General features: G+C 42.8%; 1 protein-coding gene across 21 annotated transcripts in view; it reads right to left on the bottom strand.

The window, feature by feature from the left end:
• Positions 1–23,358, bottom strand: part of DCAF8 (DDB1 and CUL4 associated factor 8) — a 48,499-nt gene extending 25,141 nt beyond the window's left edge. For 6 of the 21 annotated variants that reach the window (XR_004434117.1, XR_004434118.1, XR_004434119.1 and 3 more), the window contains exons 1-3: positions 22,703–23,358; positions 21,875–21,948; positions 2,896–2,970 (exon numbers count right to left, since the gene is read on the bottom strand). Coding sequence is in view for 12 of the 21 variants with exons in the window: in XM_033198474.1 (XP_033054365.1) it covers positions 2,896–2,944 (49 nt within the window). In the remaining 9 variants the exon portion in view is untranslated. Of the gene's footprint in view, positions 1–2,895; positions 2,971–16,127; positions 16,218–18,994; positions 19,132–21,098; positions 21,277–21,874; positions 21,949–22,702 lie in introns of those variants that run through there. The other 15 variants (XM_033198477.1, XM_033198483.1, XM_033198478.1 and 12 more) reach the window with 15 other exon arrangements.
• Positions 23,359–25,627: the final 2,269 nt, after the last annotated feature.

The raw sequence follows: 25,627 nt of genomic DNA, 5'->3' as shown, positions 1-25,627 counted from the left end.
TCTCAAAAAAAAAAAAAAAAAAAAAAGTACCAGTACACCTCCTGTCACCTAAATCCTAAGTTTCTTCCCCTAAGTTTCTAAAATTCACTAAGAAAGGAAGCTGAAGGGGTAAGTGGGAATTGTGATCATTTGAGTGGGTTCTTGCTCACCTTTTGCTAGTAAATATATTTTTGACTTACTTCCATTAGCTTGAATTTTTTAATACAATTTTTAGTCACATATTTTTAGTTTCTCTATTGAGACAAATTTTTATTAGGAAGCATATATAAAATTGAGAAAAAGCTGGGCAACTATATTGGTGCCTAAAAAGAAAGTTCAGTATATTCTAGGTCTGCTATGCTGGTAGTTAAATAACAAGGTCACTTTCATCGATCTTATCTCCTATAACTACATATTGCATTCTCTTATCTCACACCAGCCAAGTCAATTCCAATGAGCACTTGAGGAATGTTTTAGAGCCAATACAACCACAACTTCCAACCTAAGTCAAGGTGTGCAGAAAAAAAGGGGAGAAAAAAGATTTTAAATGCTGCTCATGGGCCTCCTCTCCTCAGATGGCTATAAATTTTATCCTGCCAGAAGTAAAAGCTGTCAGGAAAGGCAGACCATCCAGTATGAGCTATTCAACTCCAATACCACACTGATGTTTAATGTTAACTCCAGTATGAGAGAGCTATTCAACTCCAATACCACACTGATGTTTAAGGATTCAAAGGTGGAGCACCTTACTGCCTAGTCATGTGGATTAGAGCAGTAATTTGTGAAGATCTCTGAAGCAATGGAAATCCTTTTCAATGTACTCTTAGGCAAAACCCAATACTGAAAAAAGATCAACAATACAAGTGCTTTGATTCAAGCAGTAACAGAAGGCCAGGAGACATAAACAGTTTTTGCAGGCCGGGCGCAGTGGCTCACGCCTGTAATCCCAATGCTTTGGGAGGCCAAGGCGGGTGGATCACCTGAGGTCAGGAGTTAGAGACCAGCCTGGCTAACATGGTGAAACCCCCATTTCTACTAAAAATACAAAAAATTAGCCGGGCGTGGTGGCATGCGCTTGTAATCCCAGCTACTTGGGAGGCTGAGGCAGGAGAATCGCTTGAACCTGGGAGGCGGAGGTTGCAGTAAGCTGAGATTACGCCATTGTACTCCAGCTTGGGTAACAAGAGCAAAACTCTGACTCAAAAAAAAAAAAGCCTCAACTAAGAGCACAGTATAAAACAACTGGGCTAGGGGCTGGAAGAAAAAGTTACGAAGTACAGAAATTTGAACCCAAGAACCACATGTGCTGAGCCTGTTATATATGCTACGAAAGTTTAGCAGTTACAGTTTCTTGAAATGCAACTGGGCTTGAGCTTGGGCGTGGTGAGCAGGAACTGAAACACACCTAACAGGTCTGTAGAAAAGAAAAAAATAAAGAAAAGAAAAAATAAAACACCAAAACATCTAGTGTTTATTGTTAAAATTATGAGTAACAAATATAGACAACTTTGGAGGCCTTACTACATTAACATAAGGGCCAGAAGGTATCACAAGCTCATCAAGAAGGCCCCAACAGTAAATCACCAAGATCTAGAGTAGGGGTTTGCAAATTTTTTCTGTAAAGGGTCAGACAGTAAAAACTTTGGGCTTTGCAGACCATATGGAGCTCCACCACAACTACTCAACTCCAGTATGTAGAACAAAAGCAACGCATAGACACTACATAAATGAACAGGCATGACTGTATTCCAATAAAACTTTACAAAAACAAGTGGCAGGCTGGATTTGGCCTGCAATTTATAGTTTGCCAATCCCTGACCTAGCTAATGGTCAAGCTCCAAATCAACAGTATACTTTAACTCCTCTAGAACCCTGTGCCTTTCAACTAAACCCAGTGAAAAATATGAAGCACTTTCCTTTACAAAAGATGAATGAATGGCAGTGATAAGAACATATGGAGCAATGAAAAAGCATGTTGAAAATCTCACCTATCCTTCCTCCAATCACATCAACTAGAATTTAGCCTGTTATCCTGACCTTCAAGGTGCTAAGGAATGCTGGACTCTGTACTGCCCAACTGTATCCATTTAAAGGCGGCTTCTCCAATTTAAAAGTTGGCTCAGAGGTGAAGCACTGGTTAAATAACCCAGGTGGTAGTTATACTATATTAGAATTTTTATATTCTGCCTTCAAATCTGCCCTAAAGCCAGTGATTTGACACTTGGCAGCACTGGTCCTGAAAAGAAGGAGGGAAAGGAAGGAAGGAAGGAAAGAAATGGAAAGAAGGAAGGGGAAGAAAGGGAAGGAAATAAGGAGGGGAAAGATGTCCCACTCATAGTTGGGTTGTAACTTCATCCCTTATGAAATCACCTTTTTAAAAAAAAAGATGGGGTCTCGCTATGTTGCCCAGGTTGGTCTCAAACTCCTGGGCTCAAGCGATCTGCCTGCCTCAGCCTCCCAAAGTGCTAAGATTATAGGCATGAGTCACCATGCCCAGCCATGTAATTTCTCTATCAAACTACTACTTACTGTGGAAAGGGGCCTCTCAATGTAACTGGGGAAGTGCATCTTCCCTAAAATTCCCTTGTTCCTACCAGCCATGGGATTTTATTTTTTTCCTTTATTAATAGCATTTCCTAGGTTCTCCCCATCCTTACAGCTTTATACAACTCCAAACCACTTGACCTCTTAGAAGTAGAGCTCTATTATTGATCTTTTGAAAATGATCAGACAAAATGAGAAGAAGCAAAAGCACAATATAGTCCAAGGTGTTTCCTGTGTAGTTTCATATACTCAGAACAATACAGGAAAGTTTCCCTCCCTCCACTAAAATCCAGGCCTCCACTCTATCTTGCAGGGAGGAGGAGAACCTCAGTTGATAGTAAAAATAGCTTCACCTTCATTTTGGCCCCTTACCATTAGCTAAGTCTGTTCTGCCATCTGTGCTGCTCCCTTTGCTGGACATCTTGAATGATGTTTGCTGTACCCAGCCTGGGTTTGGGAGAGGAAGAAACCAAAACAATTAAGAAACCACCTGGGAAAGAAGACAACAGGGACAAGATTTAACAATGTACAGGTTTTATCATTTTTATAAAAATGATTTGTGTATGCATGCTTAACAGGGCTTCTCAGCTTGTGAAAAGCACACCAGAAATTTTTTCTTCCCTATGTTTAAATTCCATATAATGACATATTTTTAGGGAGGTCAAGTGCCATCTCTTTACTTCACTCACTGAGTAACTGGCAGTGATTTTTCAGATGAGAAAGTGGGAACTAAAAACCTGGAACAGCAGGCGCATATCAAATGACAGGTACTGTAAGCCAAGAGTCTCAACTCAATACATAAAGCTAACTTTAGCACTGCCCCCTAGGCAAGAATCTTCCCACATAAATAAGTGACATATGTACCCTCAAACTCCGTACAACACTTGTTTTCACAACACAAAGAGGTGAGTCAGATTCTGAATATCATTTTACATACAAATCAATAGACAGAAGAAATCAAGCTCTTGGGGGAAGAGATTGAGCTTTCTCTATTCACTCAGATGACTAACTTCAAACTTATTATTTCTTTTTTTTTTTTTTTTGAGACAGAGTCTCACTCTGTCACCCAGGCTGCAGTGCAGTGGTACGATCTTGGCTCACTGCAAGCTCCGCCTCCCGGGTTCACACCATTCTCCTGCCTCAGCCTCCCGAGTAGCTGGGAGTACAGGCACCTGTCACTATGCCCGGCTAATTTTTTGTATTTTTAGTAGAGATGGGGTTTCACTGTGTTAGGCAGGATGGTCTCGATCTCCTGACCTTGTGATGCGCCTGCCTCGGCCTCTCAAAGTTCTGGGATTACAGGTGTGAGCCACCACGCCCGGCCCGACTAACTTCAAACTTATTAAAGGCACAGATACTAAGGATTATAGAGCTGAAACTAGAAATCAGGACCACCCTATCCCTAGGAAAGAACCTTAAGTTGTTTTGTTTCTCTTAGGACTAACAGTCAGAGTCTCTAAGCACAAAGACAAAGGTGAGGAAGAAAAGGGCAACATTTCCATTAAACCATCTCATCCCATTTCATATAATAATGGCAAACATTGTTTCACCTAACAGCACCAGCTTTCACCAGACTCATCTTTCTTAACAAGGAATCAGGGTATCTAACTCATTTCCTTTTATGCCACTATAAAACATTCATATTTTTTTCAGAGCCTCACTGCCACCTCCAGTAAATTCCAAAGAGCAAGGAATAATATTATTCAGATCAGAATTTTGTTAAGCCCTTTCAGTGACTTGGACAAAAGGCACTGGTAAAAGACAAAGTATAATTATGACCCCAGTCCTTGTACCCAGGCACACTGGCCTCTAATCTTTCAACAGTCCTTTCATTCCCACGACAATTATTCCAGAAGCAGCCTCATCCTTATCCTTTTCCCTGCTACCCTCTACAGAAATCTAAGCTGCTTCATTAAAAGTATCCTCTGTCAAGAGACAGTGGCCCAAAGATTGTTCATAATAGGTCAAGGTGGGAACAGAAATACTGCAAGAGTGGGGCTGAAGCCGACTGAATTTCAGGAAAGGACACTTGGAAGGGTGATGATGAAATACAATGCCAACGAAAAACAGATATGTGAAGCAACATAAAGAAAAATAGTGAGGAGCTGTTTGCAATGCATTTTGTTTTTGAGGTAGACAGTTTTGTACAGCATTCCTCACACAGCATTTGTTTTTCCCTCTCAATAGTCCTGTTTATATTCTTTAGCATAGGAGCCTATCTTCTCCATCTAGAGTTTAAAAGTATATTAATTCCTATCAAGTGGGGAAAATGCACTACTTTGTTAAGATTAATCCCAGCACTTTGGGAGGCCGAGGAGGGCGGATCACCTGAGGTCAGGAGTTCCAGACGAGCCTGACCAACATGGAGAAACTCCGTCTCTATCAAAAATACAAAATTAGCCAGGCGTGGTGGCACATGCCTGTAATCCCAGCTACTAGGGAGGGTGAGGCAAGAGAATCTCTTGAACCTGGGAGGCGGAGGTTGCAGTGAGTCGAGATTGCGCCATTGCACTCCAGCCTGGGCAACAAGAGCAAAACTCCATCTCAAAAAAAAAAAACAAAATAAACAAACAAAAAAAACCATTAAAAACAAAGGTAATACGCAGACCAGTATAACACGAAGAACAGATTTGTTTTCCCACCTCCATAATCAAAACTCTTTACCATACGTTTCACCCCACCATTATCCACTCCCAGAGAATTAAAAAGCAGCTCCAGAGAACTTCTCTTAAAACCAAGTATCAACTCCCACAGGAGTCCAGACTGCCTGAACTTTTCACTCATAATTGCTCTAGAAAATACATGTGCACAGATGATAAAGGTAAGTAGAATTAAATGTCAAAATTTCTGCAGAAGGATACTCTAGAGCAGTGGTCTCCAAACTTTGATTATGCACCTCTATCAGTGAAAACTTTGAGCATGAACCTGATGTTCAAAGGTGTGGCATGCACCTGTAATCACAGCTACTCAGAAGGCTGAGGAAGGACTGCTTGAGCTCAGGAATTCAAGACCAGCCTGGGCAGAACTGTGAGACCCCTGTCTCAATCAATTAATCAAGGAAGCAGAGATGCTGTGCCCTAGGTGTCAGGTATAGAAGCCACTGAAAAATCTTTTCCAGCCAGGCATGGCAGCTCATGTCTGTAATCCCAGCACATTGAGAGGTCAAGGCAGGAATTGGAGACCAGCCTGGGCAATATAAGAAGACCCCCGTTGCTACAAAAAAGAAAAAAATCAGTCAGGCATATGCCTATAGTCTCAGCTACTCGGGGCGGGGCTGAGGTGGAAGGATCACATGAGCCACATAAGTTGAGGCTGCAGTGAGCTGTGATTATACCACGTCTCTCCAGCCTGGACAACAGAGCAAGACACAGTCTCCAAAACATTAAAAAATAAAAAATCTTTTCCATCACCAAAGAATACACTTTTAACTTTATAAATTAAGGTCTGCAGAGGACATATTTGACCCAAATCCAAACTATCTTCTTCAGTTTTCACTATATTTCCAACAAATCCACTATTTTTACTTTGATCAACTTTCACATAAAATCTAGTCCAAAGCTAATCTCATTGAGGTTGGAAAAGCTGATGAGCTCACTGTCCCAGGTAGTTGGAGGAGTTTAATTAGATTAGCTCCACCGCTCATATTCTAAAAATAACCATAACCCCTGCCAAACTGAAGGTTAAAGAGTAACCCATTGGAGGGTGAGGAAAAAAGGCCCAGATGCCATTTTAATTTCACTAAGAAATTCCAGTGACCTAGATTTTTCTTGTCTTAATAAGAATAAAGCCTTAAATTTTTAACCAATTACATGACAAAATATTAACTAAAAACCAGGCAGAAACACTTTAATACGCTGGATAAGAGTACTTTGTAAAACAGATACCAAGTGTCTCTTGTTTAAAACTACTGGGGCTGCTCTTTTCCCCTAATATGATGAAAGATCTGTACAAGAAAGAGACTACGTATCCCTTGTCTGGAGTATCCTCTTATCCAAAATGCTTGGGGCCAGAAGTGTTTCAAATTTTTGAATATCTGCAATATACCAGTTGAGCATCCCAAATTAGAAAATTCAAAATCCAAAATGCTTCAACGAGTATTTCCTTTGAGCATCAAGTTGGCAATCAAAAAGTGTGGCACATATACACCATGGAATACTACGCAGCCATAAAAAAGGATGAGTTCGTGTCCTTTGTAGGGACATGGATGCAGCTGGAAACCATCATTCTCAGCAAACTATCGCAAGAACAGAAACCCAAACACCGCATGTTCTCACTCACAGGTGGGAATTGAACAGTGAGATCACTTGGACACAGGAACGGGAACATCACACACCGGGGCCTATTGTGGGGAGGGGGGAGTGGGGAGGGATTGCATTAGGAGATACACCTAATGTAAATGATGAGTTAATGGGTGCAGCACACCAACATGGCACATGTATACATATGTAACAAACCTGCACGTTGTGTACATGTACCCTAGAATTTAAAGTATAAAAAAAAAAAAGTTTCAGATTTCAAAGCATTTGAGATTTCAGATTTTTTAATCTGGGATGCTCAACTTGTGCCAGAATAACTGAACATTCAACTGCCAAAAGAAAAAGAAAACCTCAATCCATACACTGTTCAATATACAAAAGCTAACTCAAAATGAATCACAGATCTAAATATAACTTAAAACAATACAACTTCCAAAAGAAAACAAAGAAAATAATCTCTGTGTCCTTGGGTTAGGCAACAATTTCTTAGGATAGGACACAAAAAGCATATACAAAAAAAAATTAATCATTTGGATTTATCAAAATTAAAATCTCACTGGGCGCAATGGCTCAGGCCTGTAATCCCAGCACTTTGGGAGGCCAAGGCGGGTGGATCACCTGAGGTCAAGAGTTCAAGGCTAGCCTGACCAACAAGGTAAAACCCCATTTCTATTAAAATACAAAATTAGCTGGGATGGTGGCACATGCCTGTAGTCCCAGCTACTCGGGAGGCTGAGGCAGGAGAATTGCTTGAACCTGGGAGGCAGAGGTTGCAAGTGAGCCAAGATCGCACCATTGCACTCCAGCCTGGGCAACAGAGAGAGACTCCATTTCAAAAACAAACAAAAGAAAGTACTGTAAATAATAATCCCTCGAAAAGATCCTCAACATTATTAATAATTAAGAAAATATAAATCAAAACCACAATGAGAATCCACTAAACACCTATTAGAATGGTCAAAAATTGTTTAACAAAAATTTACTTTATTAAGTACTAACAAGAAGTAGCACAACTCTTATACACTGTTACTAGATATGCAAAAGAGTATAGTCATTTTGAAAAAAGCAATTTGGCAGTTTCTTATGAAGTTAAATATACACTTATCATACAACTCAGGAATCCCAATTCAGCTTCAGAAATTTATATAGGAAAAAAGAGGTTCAGATCTGTTAAACCAGCAATTTGGGAGGCTGAGGCAGGAGGACGGCTTGAGTTTAGGAATTGAAGACCAGCCTGGGTAACATAGCAATACTCCATCTTTAAAAATAAATAAATAAAATAAATAAGAATGAAAATGTATGTCCACAAAATTAAAAATATCCTGTAGGTGAATGTTCTAATAGTTTTACTTAAATTCATCAAAAAACTGGAAACAAATGTTCTTCAGCTGGGTCATGGATGAACAAATTGTGGTAGGTCCACACAATGGGATACTACTGAGCAATAAAAAGGAATGAACTACTTACTGATACAAGCAACAACATGGATAGATCTCAAGTATGTTATGGTAAGTGCAATAATTCAGACTCAAACAGCTATACAATTTATGATTCCACTTATAGTACCTTCTGGAAAAGATAAAACTATAGGAATAGAGAGATCAGGGACTGCTAGGGCTTGCGGGTAGGGGAACGAAACTGACCGCAAAAGGGCATGAGAAAATTTTTTGGAATGATGGAAATGTTCTATGCCCCAATCATGTTGGTGTTACATAACTATGCCTTTGTCAGAATTAAAAGAATAGGCCAACTTAAAAAAGGATAAATTTTACTGTATATAAATTATACTTTAATAAACGTGGCCTAAAAAGAGAGAATGCAGGCCGGCACGGTGGCTCACGCCTGTAATCTCAGAACTTTGGGAGGCCAAGGGGGGGCGGATCACCTGAGGTCAGGAGTTCGAGACCAGCCTGACCAACACGGAGAAACCCCATCTCTACTAAAAGTACAAAAAGATTAGCCGGGCGTGGTAGCGATGCCTGTAATCCCAGCTACTCGGGAGGCTGAGGCAGGAGAATTGCTTGAACCAGGAAGGTGGAGGTTGTGGTGAGCTGAGATCGCGCCACTGCACTCCAGCCTGGGCAGCAAGAGAGAAACTCTGTCTCAAAAAAAAGAGAGAGGGCCAGGCGCCATGGCTCAAGCCTGTAATCCCAGCACTTTGGGAGGCCGAGACGGGTGGATCACGAGGTCAGGAGATCGAGACCATCCTGGCTAACACGGTGAAACCCCGTCTCTACTAAAAAATACAAAAAACTAGCCGGGCGAGGTGGCAGGGGCCTGTAGTCCCAGCTACTTGGGAGGCTGAGGCAGAAGAATGGCGTAAACCCGGGAGGCGGAGCTTGCAGTGAGCTGAGGTCTGGCCACTGCACTCCAGCCTGGGCGAGAGAGCGAGACTCTGTCTCAAAAAAAAAAAGAGGATGAGAGAAGAGTGATGGGGGAAAAATAATGCAAATTATTAAATGACATAATACCATTAAAAACACTAAATTCTCAAGGCTGTGATTAATAGAAGTTGACTAAAATGGTCAATATGTGACAGCAAATGAGAGCATAATGTCCAGACTTCTCACTTGAAAACCAAAGTGCTGAAACGATTTTTGCTGCAACCAAGACTGCCTATGTGATTTCTCAGCGACCACATTAATGGCAAGATGAATCCTAAATACATAAAAAGTCTACAACCCTATTGTCTTGGTGATAACTAAGAAGAGCAGAAATTTAAGTAGCTCAAAGTTGTTCTTGTGGTTGTACTATTAATTTGTATGTTTATGCTCTCTTTTTTTTTAATTTCTCTGAAGTTCATTTTAAATCCTTTGGTGTCTAGGGTCTATGAACACTGGTCTGACAACTACCTTACCTTGAGCCCTATCGAAACACCAACATCTAAATATTATTATTGTCCTTGATCCCTTTACTAAGACCTGAACTCAGTCTGTCAAATCTCATGGTTTATATAATCCCAGCATTCTCTCAAACCAGTGCCTGTCTCATTCTGCTACTCAAGTACCCAACTCTCCTACATAAACATCCATGTTTAAATGAGACAAGGTTTTAGAATTTCCTCTGAAACTAGAAGGTGATGAGAAAATACTTCAATTATTATTAAGACAGAGAGCCACACAGTCCCAAGTTTCTCTCAGGAGGACAGATGTCCCTTACCACTCATAAATGAACAGCTGTTCAGGGTTGATCTCCATCCAAAGTCCAAATTTGCTTTTCTAGGTCCCACAGTCCATCTGGTATCAACTAGTTCTACTTTCTCCACCTCCAATTTTTGTTTCCAAGATGAAATGGCTCATTTTAACTTCATTTTACTTTTCTTAATATTTCTCCTTCACCAGAAACACTTATTTCTCCAAGCCTACTTTCCTGACTTAGAATAGTGGTTTTGCAGATTTTTTTTTTTAAGACAGAGTCTCACTGTTGTCCAGGCTGGAATGCAGTAACGGGATCTCAGCTCACTGAAGCCTCGACCTCCCAGGCTCAAGTGATGCTCCCACCTCAGCCCCTTCAGTAGCTGGGACTACAGGTGCACACTGACATGCTCAGCTAAATTTTTTGTATTTTTTTGTAGAGATGGCGGTGGGGGACATGTTGCCCAGGCTGGTCTCGAATTCCTGGACTCAAGTGATCCACCTTCCTTGGCCTCCCAAAAAGCTGAGATTATAGGCATGAGCCACCGCACCTGGCCGGATAGTGTTTATCAATCAGAGAACCTCAGGCACTGAAACTCAAAGGATGACCCCAAAGAGGCTGAAACTCATTATATAAAGCATGTTTATTGTAGGCAGGACTTTAGTTCTGGGCTATTTTCTAATAAGTACTTGGAGGGGTCGAACATACGACTGTCTCCTCTGGTAGGCTGGACAGATGAGCAGAAAGAAACTGAATGTTTCTGGAACAGGAAAATTAATCTCTATTCCTACTGTGCTGAAGATTTGATAGTACAAACAACCCAACTGCAGAGAGGCTCTAGCACGTACACTCTAGCTGGGAGTCTAGGCTACTCATTTTTATACAAATTACAAGCCTCTGGCACCACCCAGTGGCCTATCTGTAAGCAAACATGCTGTTACACAACAGCATTGGTACCAGGCAATACAGAAGCTACAAATATAAACAAGGCAGTCACAATCCCTTTTGTAGCCAATTAATCAATTAGGGAAAATGAGTATATAATCATGATATAAGAGGTATAAGTATCAGTATCTTTTTAAAAAAAGATAAATATAATGCTGTTGTGGTTGAACAGAGGAAAAGATTATATTTAGTTTCGGGGAGAAAGGAAACGCTTCTATGGAAAATTAGGTTTTAAGATGGGCCTTAAAAGACAGGCAGGATTTCAATGGGTACAGTTGAGAAAGACATTCCACAGGACCAGAGCGAGAAAAGACATGGAGGTTAAAAACCTGACATGGTCAAGAAACATATACGGGTAGTCTAGTTTGGCTAGCCGGTAAGGTATAGTTGATAAGTTAAGAGGTATAATAAAAGCTTTGTTGTATAAGTTAAGAGGTATAATAAAAGCTTTGTTGTTGGGGGGGTGGTGTCAGGCATCAGGGAAATTATTTTGTCAAAGATAATAAGATGGACTAAAACGAAGGAAAACGAAAGAGAAACAAGTTTAAAAGCTATTATAGTTGCCAAGATAAGAAGTAATGAGGGGCTGTCTTGAGTGGACGGCAAAGGGAATTAAAAAGGGATCAACATGAGAATGGTTGTAAAGGGAGGTAATGTTTAGCTCAATAAGCAGTTACAAAGCTGAGTCAAAAAAGACAAGTTCTTAGTCTGGTGCCCAGAGGATATCAAGTGACACAAATGAGATGCTGGTAGGTGGGATAAGAGATTATTCTGAATATATTTAAAATCCAAGCTGACATGTTAGGAAAGTAGTGACAAACAAATTTAAGTTTGGAACTTAAATAAAGTAGGGCCAGAGATACAGACTTGTGAGTTATCTGTACAGAGAAACTTCAAAATCAAACACCTTGTAAATCATACCTCAAACAATTAGGCACCTAAGAAGGCTCTGGGAGAGGAAATTCAAGGGAAGAATCTTCACCTACTCTTAGAGAAGAGAAAGGAGAGCAGAGAGAAAAATTGAGAAGAATGAATGATAAAAATTAAATCTCTGGAAGTCAAGAGTAAAAAGGTTTCAAGGTGGCCAGGCGCTGTGGCTCATGCCTGTAATCCCAGCACTTTGGGAGGCCGAGTCGGGCGGATCACGAGGTTAGGAGATCAAGACCATCCTGGCTAATATGGTGAAATCCCATCTCTATTAAAAATACAAAAAATTAGCCAGGTGCTGTGGTGGGTGCCTGTAGTCCCAGCTACTTGGGAGGCTGAGGCAGAAAAATGGCATGAACCTGGGAGGCAGAGCTTGCAATGAGCTGAGATCACACCACTGCACTCCAGCCTGGGTGACAGAGTGAGATTCTGTCTCAAAAAAAAAAAAAAAAATGGTAAAGGTTTCAACGTGAGGATAGGCTGGGCGCAGTGGCTCATGCCTGTAATCCCAGCACTTGGGAGGCCAAGGCTGGAGGATCGCTTGCGCCCAGGAGTTTGAGACTAACCTGGGCAACATTGGGAGACCCTGTCTCTACAAAAAATTTAAAAATTAGGCCGGGCACAGTGGCTGACGCCTAAGTGATGCTGGTAATCCCAGCACTTTGGGAGGCTGAGGCGGGCGGATCACCTGAGGTCAAGAGTTTGAGACAAGTCTGGCCAAAATGGTGAAACCCTGTCTCTACTAAAAATACAAAAATTAGCCACACGTGGTGGCACACGCCTGCGATCCCAGCTACTTGGGAGACTGAGGCAGGAGAATCATTTGAACATGGGAGGCGAAGGTTGCAGTGAGCCGAGATCGCACCATTGTACTCCAGCCTGGGTGACACGGCGAGACTCTGTCTCAAAAATAAATAAATAAAATAAAATAAAAAAATAAAAAGCAGGGTGTGGCGGTATACACCTGTAGTCCCAGCTACTTGGGAGGCTGAAGTGGGAGGATCACTTGAGCCCCAGAGGTCAAGATGGCAGTGAGCCGTGATGGGGACACTGCACTCCAGCCTGGGTGACAGAGCAAGACCCTGTCTCAGAAAAACAAAACCAAGAAGGTAAGGAGGACAGTCCATGCTTCCAAAAAATACAGAAAACAGTATACTGTTAAAAGGCTGTAAGAGTCAGAACAGCTTTTCCCCTGGAATTATCTCAGAAGACTGAATGGAATGCTGATTTTCTCTCTAGTAAACAATCATAAAACACAAGGATTCGGCTGTCTCTTAGGTCTATAAAAATTATTTCCTGGGCTGGGTGCAGTGGCTCATGCCTGTAATCCCAACACTTTGGGAGGCCAAGGCGGGTGGATCATGAGGTCAGGAGTTTGAGACCAGCCTGGCCAACACGGTGAAATCCCGTCTCTACTAAAAATACAAAAATCAGCTGGGTGTGGTGGAGCATGCCTGTAATCCCAGCTACTGGGGAGACTGAGGCAGGAGAATCGCATAAACTGGAAGGCGGAGGTTGCAGGGAGCCAAGATTGTGCCACAGCACTCCAGCCTGGGCCAAAGAACGAACGAAACTCTGTCTCCAAAAAAAAAAACAAAATTGTTTCCTTAAAAAACTCATTAGCTTACCAATATAGCATAACTATGTCTAAACAATGAAAAGATGATTTTATTCCTACTGTCATTTGAATACTTTATATACATATATTTATATGAAATACTTAATTCTACCTTTCAGTTCATTTGCTTCATCATTTGGCTTTGAAAAGCCCTAGTTTTTTTTTTTTTTTTTTGGCCAGGCACTGTGGCTCATGCCTGTAAACTCCACACTTTAGGAGGCTGGACCGGGCGGCTCATGAGGTCAAGAGATCAAGACCATCTTGGCCAACATGGTGAAACCCTGTCTCTACTAAAAATACAAAAATTAGTTGGGCATGGTGGCATGCACCTGTAGTCTTAGCTACTCGGAGGTTGAGGCCGGAGGATTGCTTGAACCCAAGAGGAGAAGGCTGCAGTGAGCCAAGATCACGCCACTACACTACAGGCTGGTGACAAAGCAAGATGCCGTCCAAAAAAAAAAAAGTCCTGTTTTTAAAGACAGCATGTGTTATGAAAGAAAGAAAAGGGCTTTGGTGTCAAAAAGACCTGGGTTTGAATTCTACCGCTACCACCTGCTTTTGAGTTTTTCTTTTGTAAAATGGGATAATATCACCACCCTGCAGGAATTTAGAGGATTAAAGACAACGTATGCTAAGAGCCTGTTTGTACAAGTAGGCATTTATATTATTTTTCTAGTTTCCCATCTCTATACTAGACTACATTTCCTAGAAGCCTAGACTTCTTTACCACTCAGCAATGATACTCCAAACATCGTATACAATATAGGACACAGTTCCAAGTCTATGAAATCTGCTTACCCATTCTCTCTGGCATTTTAAAGAATTCAGAGAGTTCCGTTAATATCTTCTTTCGGCCGGGCACGGTGGCTCAAGCCTGTAATCCCAGCACTTTGGGAGGCCAAGACGGGCGGATCACGAGGTCAGGAGATCGAGACCATCCTGGCTAACACGGTGAAACCCCGTCTCTACTAAAAATACAAAAAAAAAACTAGCCGGGCGAGGTGGCGGGTGCCTGTAGTCCCAGCTACTCAGGAGGCTGAGGCAGGAGAATGGCGTAAAGCCGGGTGGCGGAGCTTGCAGTGAGCTGAGATCTGGCCACTGCACTCCAGTCCGGGCGACAGAGCGAGACTCCGCCTCAAAAAAAAAAAAAAAAAATCTTCTTTCAAGTATTCATGTTCTACGAACTACAGTAAGGCAGTCTACCCAGCAGCCCACAATATAAGCCTCCCTAAGATTTTCTCCCTCTTGTAATTAAAAAAATTTTTTTTTACTATTATTATTGTAGAGACGGAGTCTCACTATCTTGCCAAGTGGTCTCAAACTCCTGAGCTCAAGTAATTCTCCTACCTTGGCCTCCCAAAGTGCTGGGATTATAGGCATGAACCACCACACCTGGCCTCTTCTCCCTCATGAAGGTTCTGAGGATACCCAAGATGGAGGACTGCAAAGCAATCACCATGGATAATGATAAGGATTCAAACTATGAATAAGGAACTTTGTTCCTTCTTTGAATTAATGCCTTCTCTCCCTACTGGTAACATCAAATGCCCAGTGTTTATAGTTTACTGGCTTTAATTCTTTTTTTTTTTTTTTTTGAGACAAGGTCTCACTCTGTCACCCAGGCTGGAGTACAGTGTTGTGATCTTGGCTCACTGCAACCTCTGCCTTCCCAGTTCAAGCACTTCTCCTGCCTCAGCCTCCCAAGTAGCTGGGACTACAGGCGCATGCCACTGCAGCTGACTAACTGTTGTATTTTTAGTAGAGATGGAGTTTTGCTATGTTGGCCAGTTTGGTCTCGAACTCCTGACCTCAGGTGATCCGCCCGCCTCAGCCTCCCAAAATGCTGGGATTACAGGCATAAGCCACCATGCGTGGCCTCTGGTTTTTTTTTTTTTTGAGATGGAGTCTTGCTCTGTCGCCCGGGCTGGAGTGCAGTGGCCGGTTCTCAGCTCACTGCAAGCTCCGCCTCCTGGGTTTACGCCGTTCTCCTGCCTCAGCCTCCGAGTAGCTGGGACTACAGGCGCCCGCCACGTCGCCCAGCTAGTTTTTTTTTTTTTTTAGTAGAGACAGGGTTTCACCGTGTTAGCCAGGATGGTCTCGATCTCCTGACCTCGTGATCCGCCCGTCTCGGCCTCCCAAAGTGCTGGGATTACAGGCTTGAGCCACTGCGCCCGGCCCGGCCTCTGGTTTTAATTCTAATAACAGTACTTCAGACTATGTCAGGAATGCACTCTAACCCTTAAGTGTTAATTTCCAGCAGCAGAACTAAGAAACTTTTTTTTTTTTTTTTTAAGAGACAAGGTCTTGCTATGTTGCCCAGGCTGGCCTGAAACTCCTCGGCTCAAGCAGTCCTCCCAACTCAGCCTCCTGAGTAGTCGGGATTACAAGTGCACGCCACTGCACCTGACTAAGAGACCTTTCTATAAAAACATCCAAGCGCGTTTATCTCAATTTAACTAATTCTTAGGGAAATCTACTTTTCGTTCCCATCTCGATTTACGTTTACATCAGAAGTCTGTTGCCATTAACAGTTTTTGCCATTTATATTTCAAATTTTTCTTAAATTGCTGAAGAGGATTTAAGATGAAAAAATGATGCTCCAAAGGTACAACTTACAATAAAACAGTAAAGAGAGGCTTAAAACATCAAGAAGTGCCTTCCTACAGGTTAGGTTAGAAGAAAGGGTCTAATGTTGGATCCTAAGTAAGGTTACCAAAACATACCTGGTAATATGCCAATGATTAAAGTACACCAGAGGAATACAGTCACTTGGCTACCATTAGAGGTAAACCCTATAGTAGCTTTCCAGATGGCTAAGAAAAAACCAGGAAGAAAAAAAAAAATGGCATGTGAGGCAAATACGTATGCTTAACTTCAGAACTTGGCCAGACTTCCTTAAACAGTATCTTCAGAGGATAAATAGCAAATATCTAATCTCAGATACAATGATGAAAATTTTTGCAATGACCCAATCCACTAGACATACTATTATTACATTTCATTAATAAGATGCCATCTTTGTCATATTAATTACTCCCCAGTGCCCTACTGGCAACCTCAAGGCAGCCTCCGTTCATTAATTTATCTGTATCATAACACAATTCTGGGGTTAGGTGGTACTTGAGAAATCTGGCTTCTGGCCCAGGAACTATGTCCTGTAGAGGTAGAGATTAAAAAAAAAAAAAAAAAACTGCTACAAAGAAGTGACTAATTCATAAAATTCATCACTCACCAATTTTTGAAAAGCTTTCAAAGACTTTCTACTCACTCCAAGAGCAGAATGACTAAATCAATAAAGAGCAAGTAGCCTCCTTTTCTGACTGATTTTAACAGCAATGACGTTTCTTAGGTACATTAGTGAAAATAAAAGATGAAGTTTTTAATATTACTATAAAGTTAAGCTAAAACTCAATGGCTTTTGGCTCTAAAATGAAAATATATAAAGTCACCACTCCATGCCTATTGCTGATTCAATTAATTCAGTTGCCTGCGTTCCAAACAGGTGAGGGTAAACAGCAGATTATCTTAGCTCACTGATAATCTGCTTTAAAAAAAAAAAATAAATAAATAAAAAATAAAAAGGCTAATTCAATCTCAGAGACTTAAAAACTAACTCTAACATCAATGTTATGCAATACAAAATCCTGTTTGGATACCGTTATTTCTCTTTTATAATCTGGATATTTCCTAGACATGTTTAGAATAAACTTTTCTACAGCAGAAATAATGGAGTAATCAATCTATCTACTGAAAGCATTTTAATAGTCACTTTATGATTTTAAAAGTCTATAACTCACCTGATAGAATACAAGACTCAGAGGATGAAACTCAAGATCCCAGTCTTTCACAACAGGGTGCGCTTCTATACAATGTTTCCTACTAGAATCTGTTTTTTTTTTTTTTTTTTTTGAGACGGAGTCTCGCTCTGTCGCCCAAGCTGGAGTGCAGTGGCCGGATCTCAGCTCACTGCAAGCTCCGCCTCCCGGGTTCACGCCATTCTCCTGCCTCAGCCTCCCGAGTAGCTGGGACTACAGGCGCCCGCCACCTCGCCCGGCTAGTTTTTTGTACTTTTTAGTAGAGACGGGGTTTCACCGTGTTAGTCAGGATGGTCTCGATCTCCTGACCTTGTGATCCGCCCACCTCGGCCTCCCAAAGTGCTGGGATTACAGGCTTGAGCCACCGCGCCCGGCCAAATCTGTTTGTTTTTAAAACATCAGTATTGTTTTAAACTGGCAACAAAGAGGCTGCTTTCTTTCAGCTCTCTGTAGACAAGCTTCTGTCTTAGGTTGGTCCTACTCAACATTAAGGACCATGGCACTGGGACTGATTCTTTTTTTTTTTGAGACCAAGTCTCACTCTGTTGCCCATACTAAAGTGCAGTGGCGCAATCTCAGCTCACCGCAGCCTCTACTCCTGGACTCGATCTTCCCACCTCAGCCTCCCAAGGAGATGGGAGTGCAAGTACTTGCCCCATGCTTGGCTATCTTTTTAACTTTTTGTAGAGACAAGGTCTCAACATTGCCTAGGCTGGACTTGAACAACTAGGCTCAAGTGATCCTCCCACCTTGGCCTCCCAAAAGTGCTGGGATTACAGCCATGAGCCAACCGCACTTGGCCTGGCAGATTCTTATACATTAAATTGACTGCACTTAGTAGGGCACAGTGGCTCACGCCTGTAATCCTGTTCTGGGAGGCTGAGGCAGGAGGACTGCTTGAGCCCAGGAGTTCGAGATCAGCCTGGGCAATATGGTGAAACCTCATCTTTATAAAAAATACAACAATTAGACAGATATGGTGGCGTGCACCTGTAGTCCCAGCTACTCGAGAGGCTGAGATGGGAAGATCACCTAAACTCAGGAGGTCGAGGTTGCAGTGAGACATGATGGTGCCACTGCACTCCACCCTAGGTGACAGAGTAAGAATCTGTTTCAAAAATAAATAGACTGCACTTTAAGAGGTTGGTGGTGAGAACTAAAAGGTCACAAGCATTCTTAGCCTTCCACTCCAACCATCCTAGGAAATACTACCTAATAAGATGTCATAATTCTTAAGCAAACACCTAAAACCCTGGAAATATAAAAATATCTTCAAGCTGGGTGCTGTGGCTATGCCTGTAATCCCAGCACTTTGGGAGGCCAAGATGGGAGCATCACTTGAGACGAGCTGGGCAAGTAAGACCTCATCTCTAAAAAAAAAAAAAAAAAAATTAGTTAGGTATGGGGGTATGCCTGTGGTCCCAGCTACTCAGTTGAGGTGGGAAGATCACTTGAGCCCAGGAGTTTGAGACCAGCCTGGGCAACAAAGTGAGACCCTATCTCTACAAAAACCAAAAATAAAAAAAAACTTTAGAAGACAAAAAGTTTACAGTGTGGCCCACAGACTAGAAATACTGATTTACTATACACAGATGTTACCTGGGGATTCTTACCCAGCACATAAGGAAATAGAGTCCAAGTTATCCCTTTCAAAGTATTTTCTTTTCTCCTTCCACCCTTTCCTTCACCCGACATGGATCTTCAGAGTTCATAAAAACACAAATGATACAAATGCAATCTCAACCCATCTCACCACCACCCTGGAGAGTCCTTACCTTACAATGCAGAATTCAGACCCTGGATGATGGCAGTTAAAAGTTCATCAAATCTAAAATGATCACTGGTCTGAATGACACAGCTGCTTTCATTGCGATATTATCAGTCCTTAATTTTCATGTGCCCTTGCCAAAAAGATGTGAAAGAAAAGCCAACAAAGGGTTTAAAACTCTTCATCTGTGCTGTCATATTATTAAGATGGTCCAGCTGTGGAGCTGAAAAAAGAACTGTTTGGCCGGGCACGGTGGCTAACACCTGTAAACCCAGCACTTTGGGAGGCCGAGGCAGGCGGATCACGAGGTCAGGAGATTGAGACCATCCTGGCCAATATGGTGAAACCCCTCCTCTACTAAAAATACAAAAATTAGCTGGTCAAGGTGGCGCATGCCTGTAATCCCAGTCACTCTGGAGGTTGAGGCAGGAGAATCACTTGAACCAGGGAGTTGGAGGTTGCAGTGAGCTGAGATCGCGCCACAGCATCCCAGCCTGGCAACAGAGCGAGACTCCGTCTCAAAAACAAACAAACAAACAAAAAACAAACAAAAAAACCCCTCTTCATTCCTAACTCCCTAGCCCTGATTCACTTTAAAAAGAAATGAAAACCTTTTCCTCATACAGTTCTTTGATAATTTGTTGATGAGGATCACTGTACAGCCCAACAACAAGGAAAAAATGTATTCCCTTCATGGCAAAAAAGGAAAGTATAAAGGGTAGTTGCAGGAGAGGTAAACAACATTGTAGCAGAAAGGGAAAGAATTGCAACACTGCCAACTCTGATCAGATGTGCTAACAGAGAGACCAAGAAGGAACCAATGAACAAAAACATTTACTGATGTTTAAGAATACATTTTGAAATATACATACACCAATATCTAATATTCTGTCCTCTGGTTATGAACCCCCAACAGGGGGTTCATGTTTAGAAGACAGTTCTAGGTGGGCACTTACAAAGGACACGTCTAAGTTGATCAATTAAAAATCTGTTGGGCGGCCGGGCGCGGTGGCTCAAGCCTGTAATCCCAGCACTTTGGGAGGCCGAGACGGGCGGATCACGAGGTCAGGAGTTTGAGACCATCCTGGCTAACACGGTGAAACCCCGTCTCTACTGAAAAATACAAAAAGCTAGCCGGGCGAGGTGGCTGGCGCCTGTAGTCCCAGCTACTCGGGAGGCTGAGGCAGGAGAATGGCGTAAACCCGGGAGGCGGAGCTTGCAGTGAGCTGAGATCCGGCCACTGCACTCCAGCCCGGGGGACAGAGCAAGACTCCGTCTCAAAAAAAAAAAAAAAATCTGTTGGGGCCGGGCGCGGTGGCTCAAGCCTGTAATCCCAGCACTTTGGGAGGCCGAGACGGGTGGATCACGAGGTCAGGAGTTTGAGACCATCCTGGCTAACACGGTGAAACCCCGTCTCTACTGAAAAATACAAAAAGCTAGCTGGGCGAGGTGGCTGGCGCCTGTAGTCCCAGCTACTCGGGAGGCTGAGGCAGGAGAATGGCGTAAACCCGGGAGGCGGAGCTTGCAGTGAGCTGAGATCCGGCCACTGCACTTCAGCCCGGGCGACAGAGCAAGACTCAAAAAAAAAAAAAATCTGTTGGGAAAATTAACCAGAAAAATGTGTTTTAAGGCAAAATGGAAAAGAAGCATAAATTAATGTATAACTTATTCAAAGTTATATCAATGATGTGGAGAAGAAAACAAAACATTTTTTGAGTGTGTACCACGTGCTCTTAGATTACTAAGAGCTTTAAATAGATTCCCTATAATATTAACAATGACCCTGGGAGGTAAGTGGTATTATCACACTTTTAGAGTTGTGGAAATTAAGAGTCAGAGAAGTTTAAGTAACTTGCTCAAGGTCACATGGCTAAGAAATATTAGTCTAATATTTAAACCTTAAAATTAAATTAAAAGTCGGTCCAATCTCTAAAGACTGTCCTTTTCTCTTTATATGTTACTGATACACATACACACCATCACTAATCATTTTATTCCAGTACATAATTAGCGTTTTCTAATTCAGTCATCAAATGGAATAAAACTCACCAGCGTCACTCAATCTTTTCCCACTACAAATCATAAAGATACTAGGAATCAGCCAGGCCTACCTTCCAGTCACTTAGCTTTTCTGTCACATTCCATGAGCCTCTAGTCTCTGCTACCAGAAACCTGAAAGCTTCAGGAAAACTGCATTTATAAGTATGTTCTGACTCCCTTTTTGGCACCAAACCATGCTGCTGAATGCCCAGGATGTTTCTTCTGCTAACCAAGAATTCTTCAGACCAGCTACAAAAGAAAGAGCAGCCACTATTTATTTATTTATTTATTTATTTACAAAAAAATTCCCACTATATCCTAAAAAGTCGGAATTCTGAAATAGACTGGACTCAGACACCAGCTAAAGGCAGCATCACTCATCACTCCCTAGCTTTTAGTTACAAGCAGCTAAATATTCTCCTCTAAATACTAAGGGATGACAACCCAAAGCTGTGAGAGGGGAAGAGACCTGATTTGACAACAGGCTGAACAGAACGCAGGCAAACTAAGTTCCAGTTTTTAACAACGTAAGAAATATGATCGACACACAGACAAAATACAATGAAAATGAATAAAGAAGAAAAGAAGACATGGGGTAGGGGGCACGCACTCACTCCTAGGCGTAAGTCATTTGAAGACATACAGCAATAGTTTAGGACGGAAAGACAAGAAGCCCACAGACAATTAAACTTGTAAAAGTAATTCAACCAGAGCTGGAACAAAGCCAAGAACAACACCCAAACTCTGGGAAACTGGTAGGAATTTTATGACTGTAGTGGTCAGCAGTTGAACATCAGGGAAGTCTGTCTTGAACTCAAGAATTTTAATGCCTCCAACTCCCACTCACCTTTCCTCCTTTTATCACTGAAGTAAGGCCAGGCTGAGCTCCTGAGAAAATAGGTCTGTCGATTCACTGAAGGACTGAGAAAAGTTAAAATTTACATGGCAAAGGTGTGTCTTCTACTGAACATAATAAAAATATTTATGAATACACTTCTGTATGTTTAGGCCTTCTCAAAACTATTTAAAAGCAGAATAATTTATCTAATTCTAATTACTGAATAACCCACACGCATATGGAAATAAAATGAACCAACATGAAGATTAGAAGCCAGGCAAGTAATCTCCCAGCTCCACTAAAACGTAAAGTCATTTAAAAGGATAACCTGAATCTTTTCAACGCTAAACCATAACCAAACAACCTCTCAACAAGAAGCCACAGAGCAGAGGGGGAAATCCCGGAGAGAATGTGATAGCGCTAGTGCCGGTTTGTTTACAGAGACTCCAGTAACAATCATGAGTCAGAAATTCAAGCCACCAGATGCTTTCCAACTAACAGGGACCAAATGGGACCGTTCTAAGATATCCTAAAAGATTTGGGAGTTAGAGGAGGTAAACTAAGAGAATTATAACACAAAGGGTACAAGACCACAAGGCAACAACCGACTCCGGGATTCTTGGACCTCTGCCTTCCGTACAAAGTGCTGGGCCTGGGAACTTGGGATGGGGGAGGGGGACCCATTGCGCGGTGGCCCTGGGGTGACGGGGAGACGCAGGGCGAGCCATGTCCCTCAATCTAAGGGGAGAAATAGGAGCGCACAAATGGGTCACCCAACGAAGCAAGGCGTCCCTGTGAACTGTGGGGCTGGCTCTTGGGGGCAACCCCAGGGCTGACCTGAAGAAAGGACAACCAGTATTCCCGGCGATGACTTCGGGTCGGCGGAAGGAAAAGACCTGAGCGCTAAGAGCTTGGGAAAGGAGTCAGGCCCATCCTTAGGGGAAACCGGCTGGGGAGCGGAGGGGGGGCAGGCCGAGCTGGAACGAGACACAGACCGGGTAAGGTCAAGGGGGGGGGGTGTCCGGCTGGGGCAGTTACAAGCACGGGAATCGGCGAGGCTCAGCAGCCTGCTTCCCGTCTTGGGTAATCCTTCTGCTAGCGGCTGCTCCGACTGTTCCAGGCCCAGCCGCCCCGTCCACTGCCACCACCAACGCCGCCGCCATCTTACACTGGCCAGCGGCCGCCACCACCACCGCCTCCGCTCTCTGCGCTTGCGCCTGCGCTGCCACGCTTTCCGGCCCCGTTTGCGACGACGTGGTCGAGAAGACTGAGGGAAGAGTGGTCGCGCAAGCTCACGGCTCGCAACCCTCCTGGAAGGACGCACAAGGGGCGGGGCTTAAGGCCAACGGAAAACAGAGCGAGGGACGCGTGCGCATTAGCGAAGAGGCAAAGTTGTTTTTGTAGTTTCTTCGGGCTTGCTTTTCTTGTGATACTCAAAACAAATGCGAGTTAGGGGCTTCCCAGAGTTGTGATAGAAATAAACTAAATTTCCAAGGGATTGACAGGCTACTTCCTGGATGATGGCCAATTTTGCCGTTTTTGAACACTGGGAACGAGCAATGATTGCCACAAGGATTTTTCTGAAAATCCCCGTTTCCTTTCAGGACTTCGTTTCCTTAAGTGGTTTCTATACTATCGAGGCCCATTTTCCCCTGAGAGTCTCCATTTACGTATTTTTAAAGAAGGGGCTCAGTAGCTTGAGGTGTAGCTATTCCAGAGGCTCTTTTCTGAAGAGGGGTGGTGTGGTAAACGTTCCCACATCGGGTGATATGGGGTGACTGTTGTACTCTGTTTCGTTATGACACCTACAGGAACCGTGCAGAGGATTACTCCCAGCTGCCAAGCTGGGGAATTTTTTTTTTTTTTTTCCAACCAGAAGGCCAGGGTGCAAAAATCGGACCCCTTCTCACCTCCCCTACCGCTACTCTCCTAGTCCAAGTCATTGTATATTAAGACTACCGCAATAGAAACTTACCTCGTTTGTCTACTTCCATTATTGCCATTGCAGTTAAACATAAGGCAGCCAGAGTGATTTTTTAACATGTAAGGTCTGGCCGGGCGCGGTGGCTTATGCCTGTAATCCTAGCACTTTGGGAGGCGGATGTGGGCAGATGCGGATCACTTGAGGTCAGGAGCTCGAAACCAGGCCAACATGGTGAAACCCGTCTCTACTAAAAATACAAAAAAAAAAAAAAAAATTACCCGGCGTGGTGGAGAGTGCCTGCAATCCCAGCTACTTGGGAGGCTGAGGCAGGAGAATCGCTTGAACCCGGAGGCAGAGGCTGCAGTGAGCCGAGATCGCACCACTGCACTCCAGCCTGGGCGATGGAATGAGACTATCTCAAAAGAAAAAAGTAAGGTAGTATTATTTCCCCAGTCCCCACCTTGTTCAAAACCTCCAATAGCTTCCCATCACATAATAGAAGTCCAAAGTATGATAGCCTTAGAGGCCATCAAAAAATCAGTTGCCTCTAAGAAGGGCCCTACATGATCTGATCTAGCACCTGCCTATTTATCTGATTCATCTCCTCCCACACTGTCTAGCTCTGTTCTAGCCTCACTAGCCTTACTGTCACTCCAGTCAAAGCATGTCCCAGCCCTAGGGTTTTTTCCTTTTCTTGGAATGTCCATCTACTAGATCTTTACTAGACTTGAAGTGACTATTGAAATCCTACTTCCTAAGACAGGCAGCTCTTGACTGCTTTAACTAAAATGGAACCTCATGCCATTATTCTCCTCTACCTATCCCCTTACTCTGCACTGTTTTTTTCATAACATTTTTCCCTATAACATTTAATCTAAAATTACATATTTGTAATCCAGCTATACTACTAGAATATAAATTCTTGAGGGCAAGGACTATGTTTTCATCATCTTTGTAATCTCAACACCTAGAAGAGGGCTACAGCACAAAGTAGCTATTTAATGCCCCACCATCCTATTCATTCTTTCATTCATTCATTGAGGTGTAGCTATTCCAGAGGCTCTTTTCTGAAGAGGGGTGGTGTGGTAAAGGTTCCCACATCGGGTGATATGGGGTGACTGTTGTACTCTGTTTCGTTATGACACCTACAGGAACCATGCAGAGGATTACTCCCAGCTGCCAAGCTGGGGAATTCAACAACTATTTATTGAATTCCTGCTCTGGAAGACCCTGTTCTATGTGCTGGGGCTGCAACAGTGAATAGAACCAAGATTCTTGCATTCATAGAACTTACTAGTGCAAGGGTTGGGAGCATAGGAGGAGGGGAAAGACACAGATAATAAAGTTATTAAGAGTACTGTAAAGGAAAATAAAGCAGAATAAAAATGGGTTACATGGATGGGTGTGCTCTTTTACATAGGGGGTTCAGGGAAGGCCCCTCTGCTGAGGTGACATCTAAATAAAGGTTTGAAGTGAGACGGTAAGCTATACATACTTGGGAAAGAACATTTCAAGCAGAAGAAACAACAAGGTAAAGACCCTGCAGCTTGAGTGTGCTTGGCAAGGAAGCCACCGTGGCAAAAGAAGAGATAGGAACCTAGTTTGGAGAAACAAGATGGGAGCCAGATCACTTACGGACTTATGGACCAATGAAAGGACTTTGAATTTTATCCTAAGAATGCTGGGAAGCCATGGAGGGTTTTGAGTAAAAGAGTGGCATGATCTGATTTGTAATTGAAGATGTTCACTGTGGTTGATTCTTTGAGAACTCCCTATAGGGTAGCCAAATAGAAGCTAAAAGACCAGTTAGGAAGCTATTACAGAAGACCTGCAAGACT

The sequence above is a fragment of the Trachypithecus francoisi genome, unplaced genomic scaffold, assembly GCF_009764315.1.
Source record: "Trachypithecus francoisi isolate TF-2019V2 unplaced genomic scaffold, Tfra_2.0 Lachesis_group5, whole genome shotgun sequence".
Taxonomy (NCBI): Eukaryota; Metazoa; Chordata; class Mammalia; order Primates; family Cercopithecidae; genus Trachypithecus; species Trachypithecus francoisi.
This window is presented reverse-complemented; position numbering and strand designations above follow the sequence as displayed.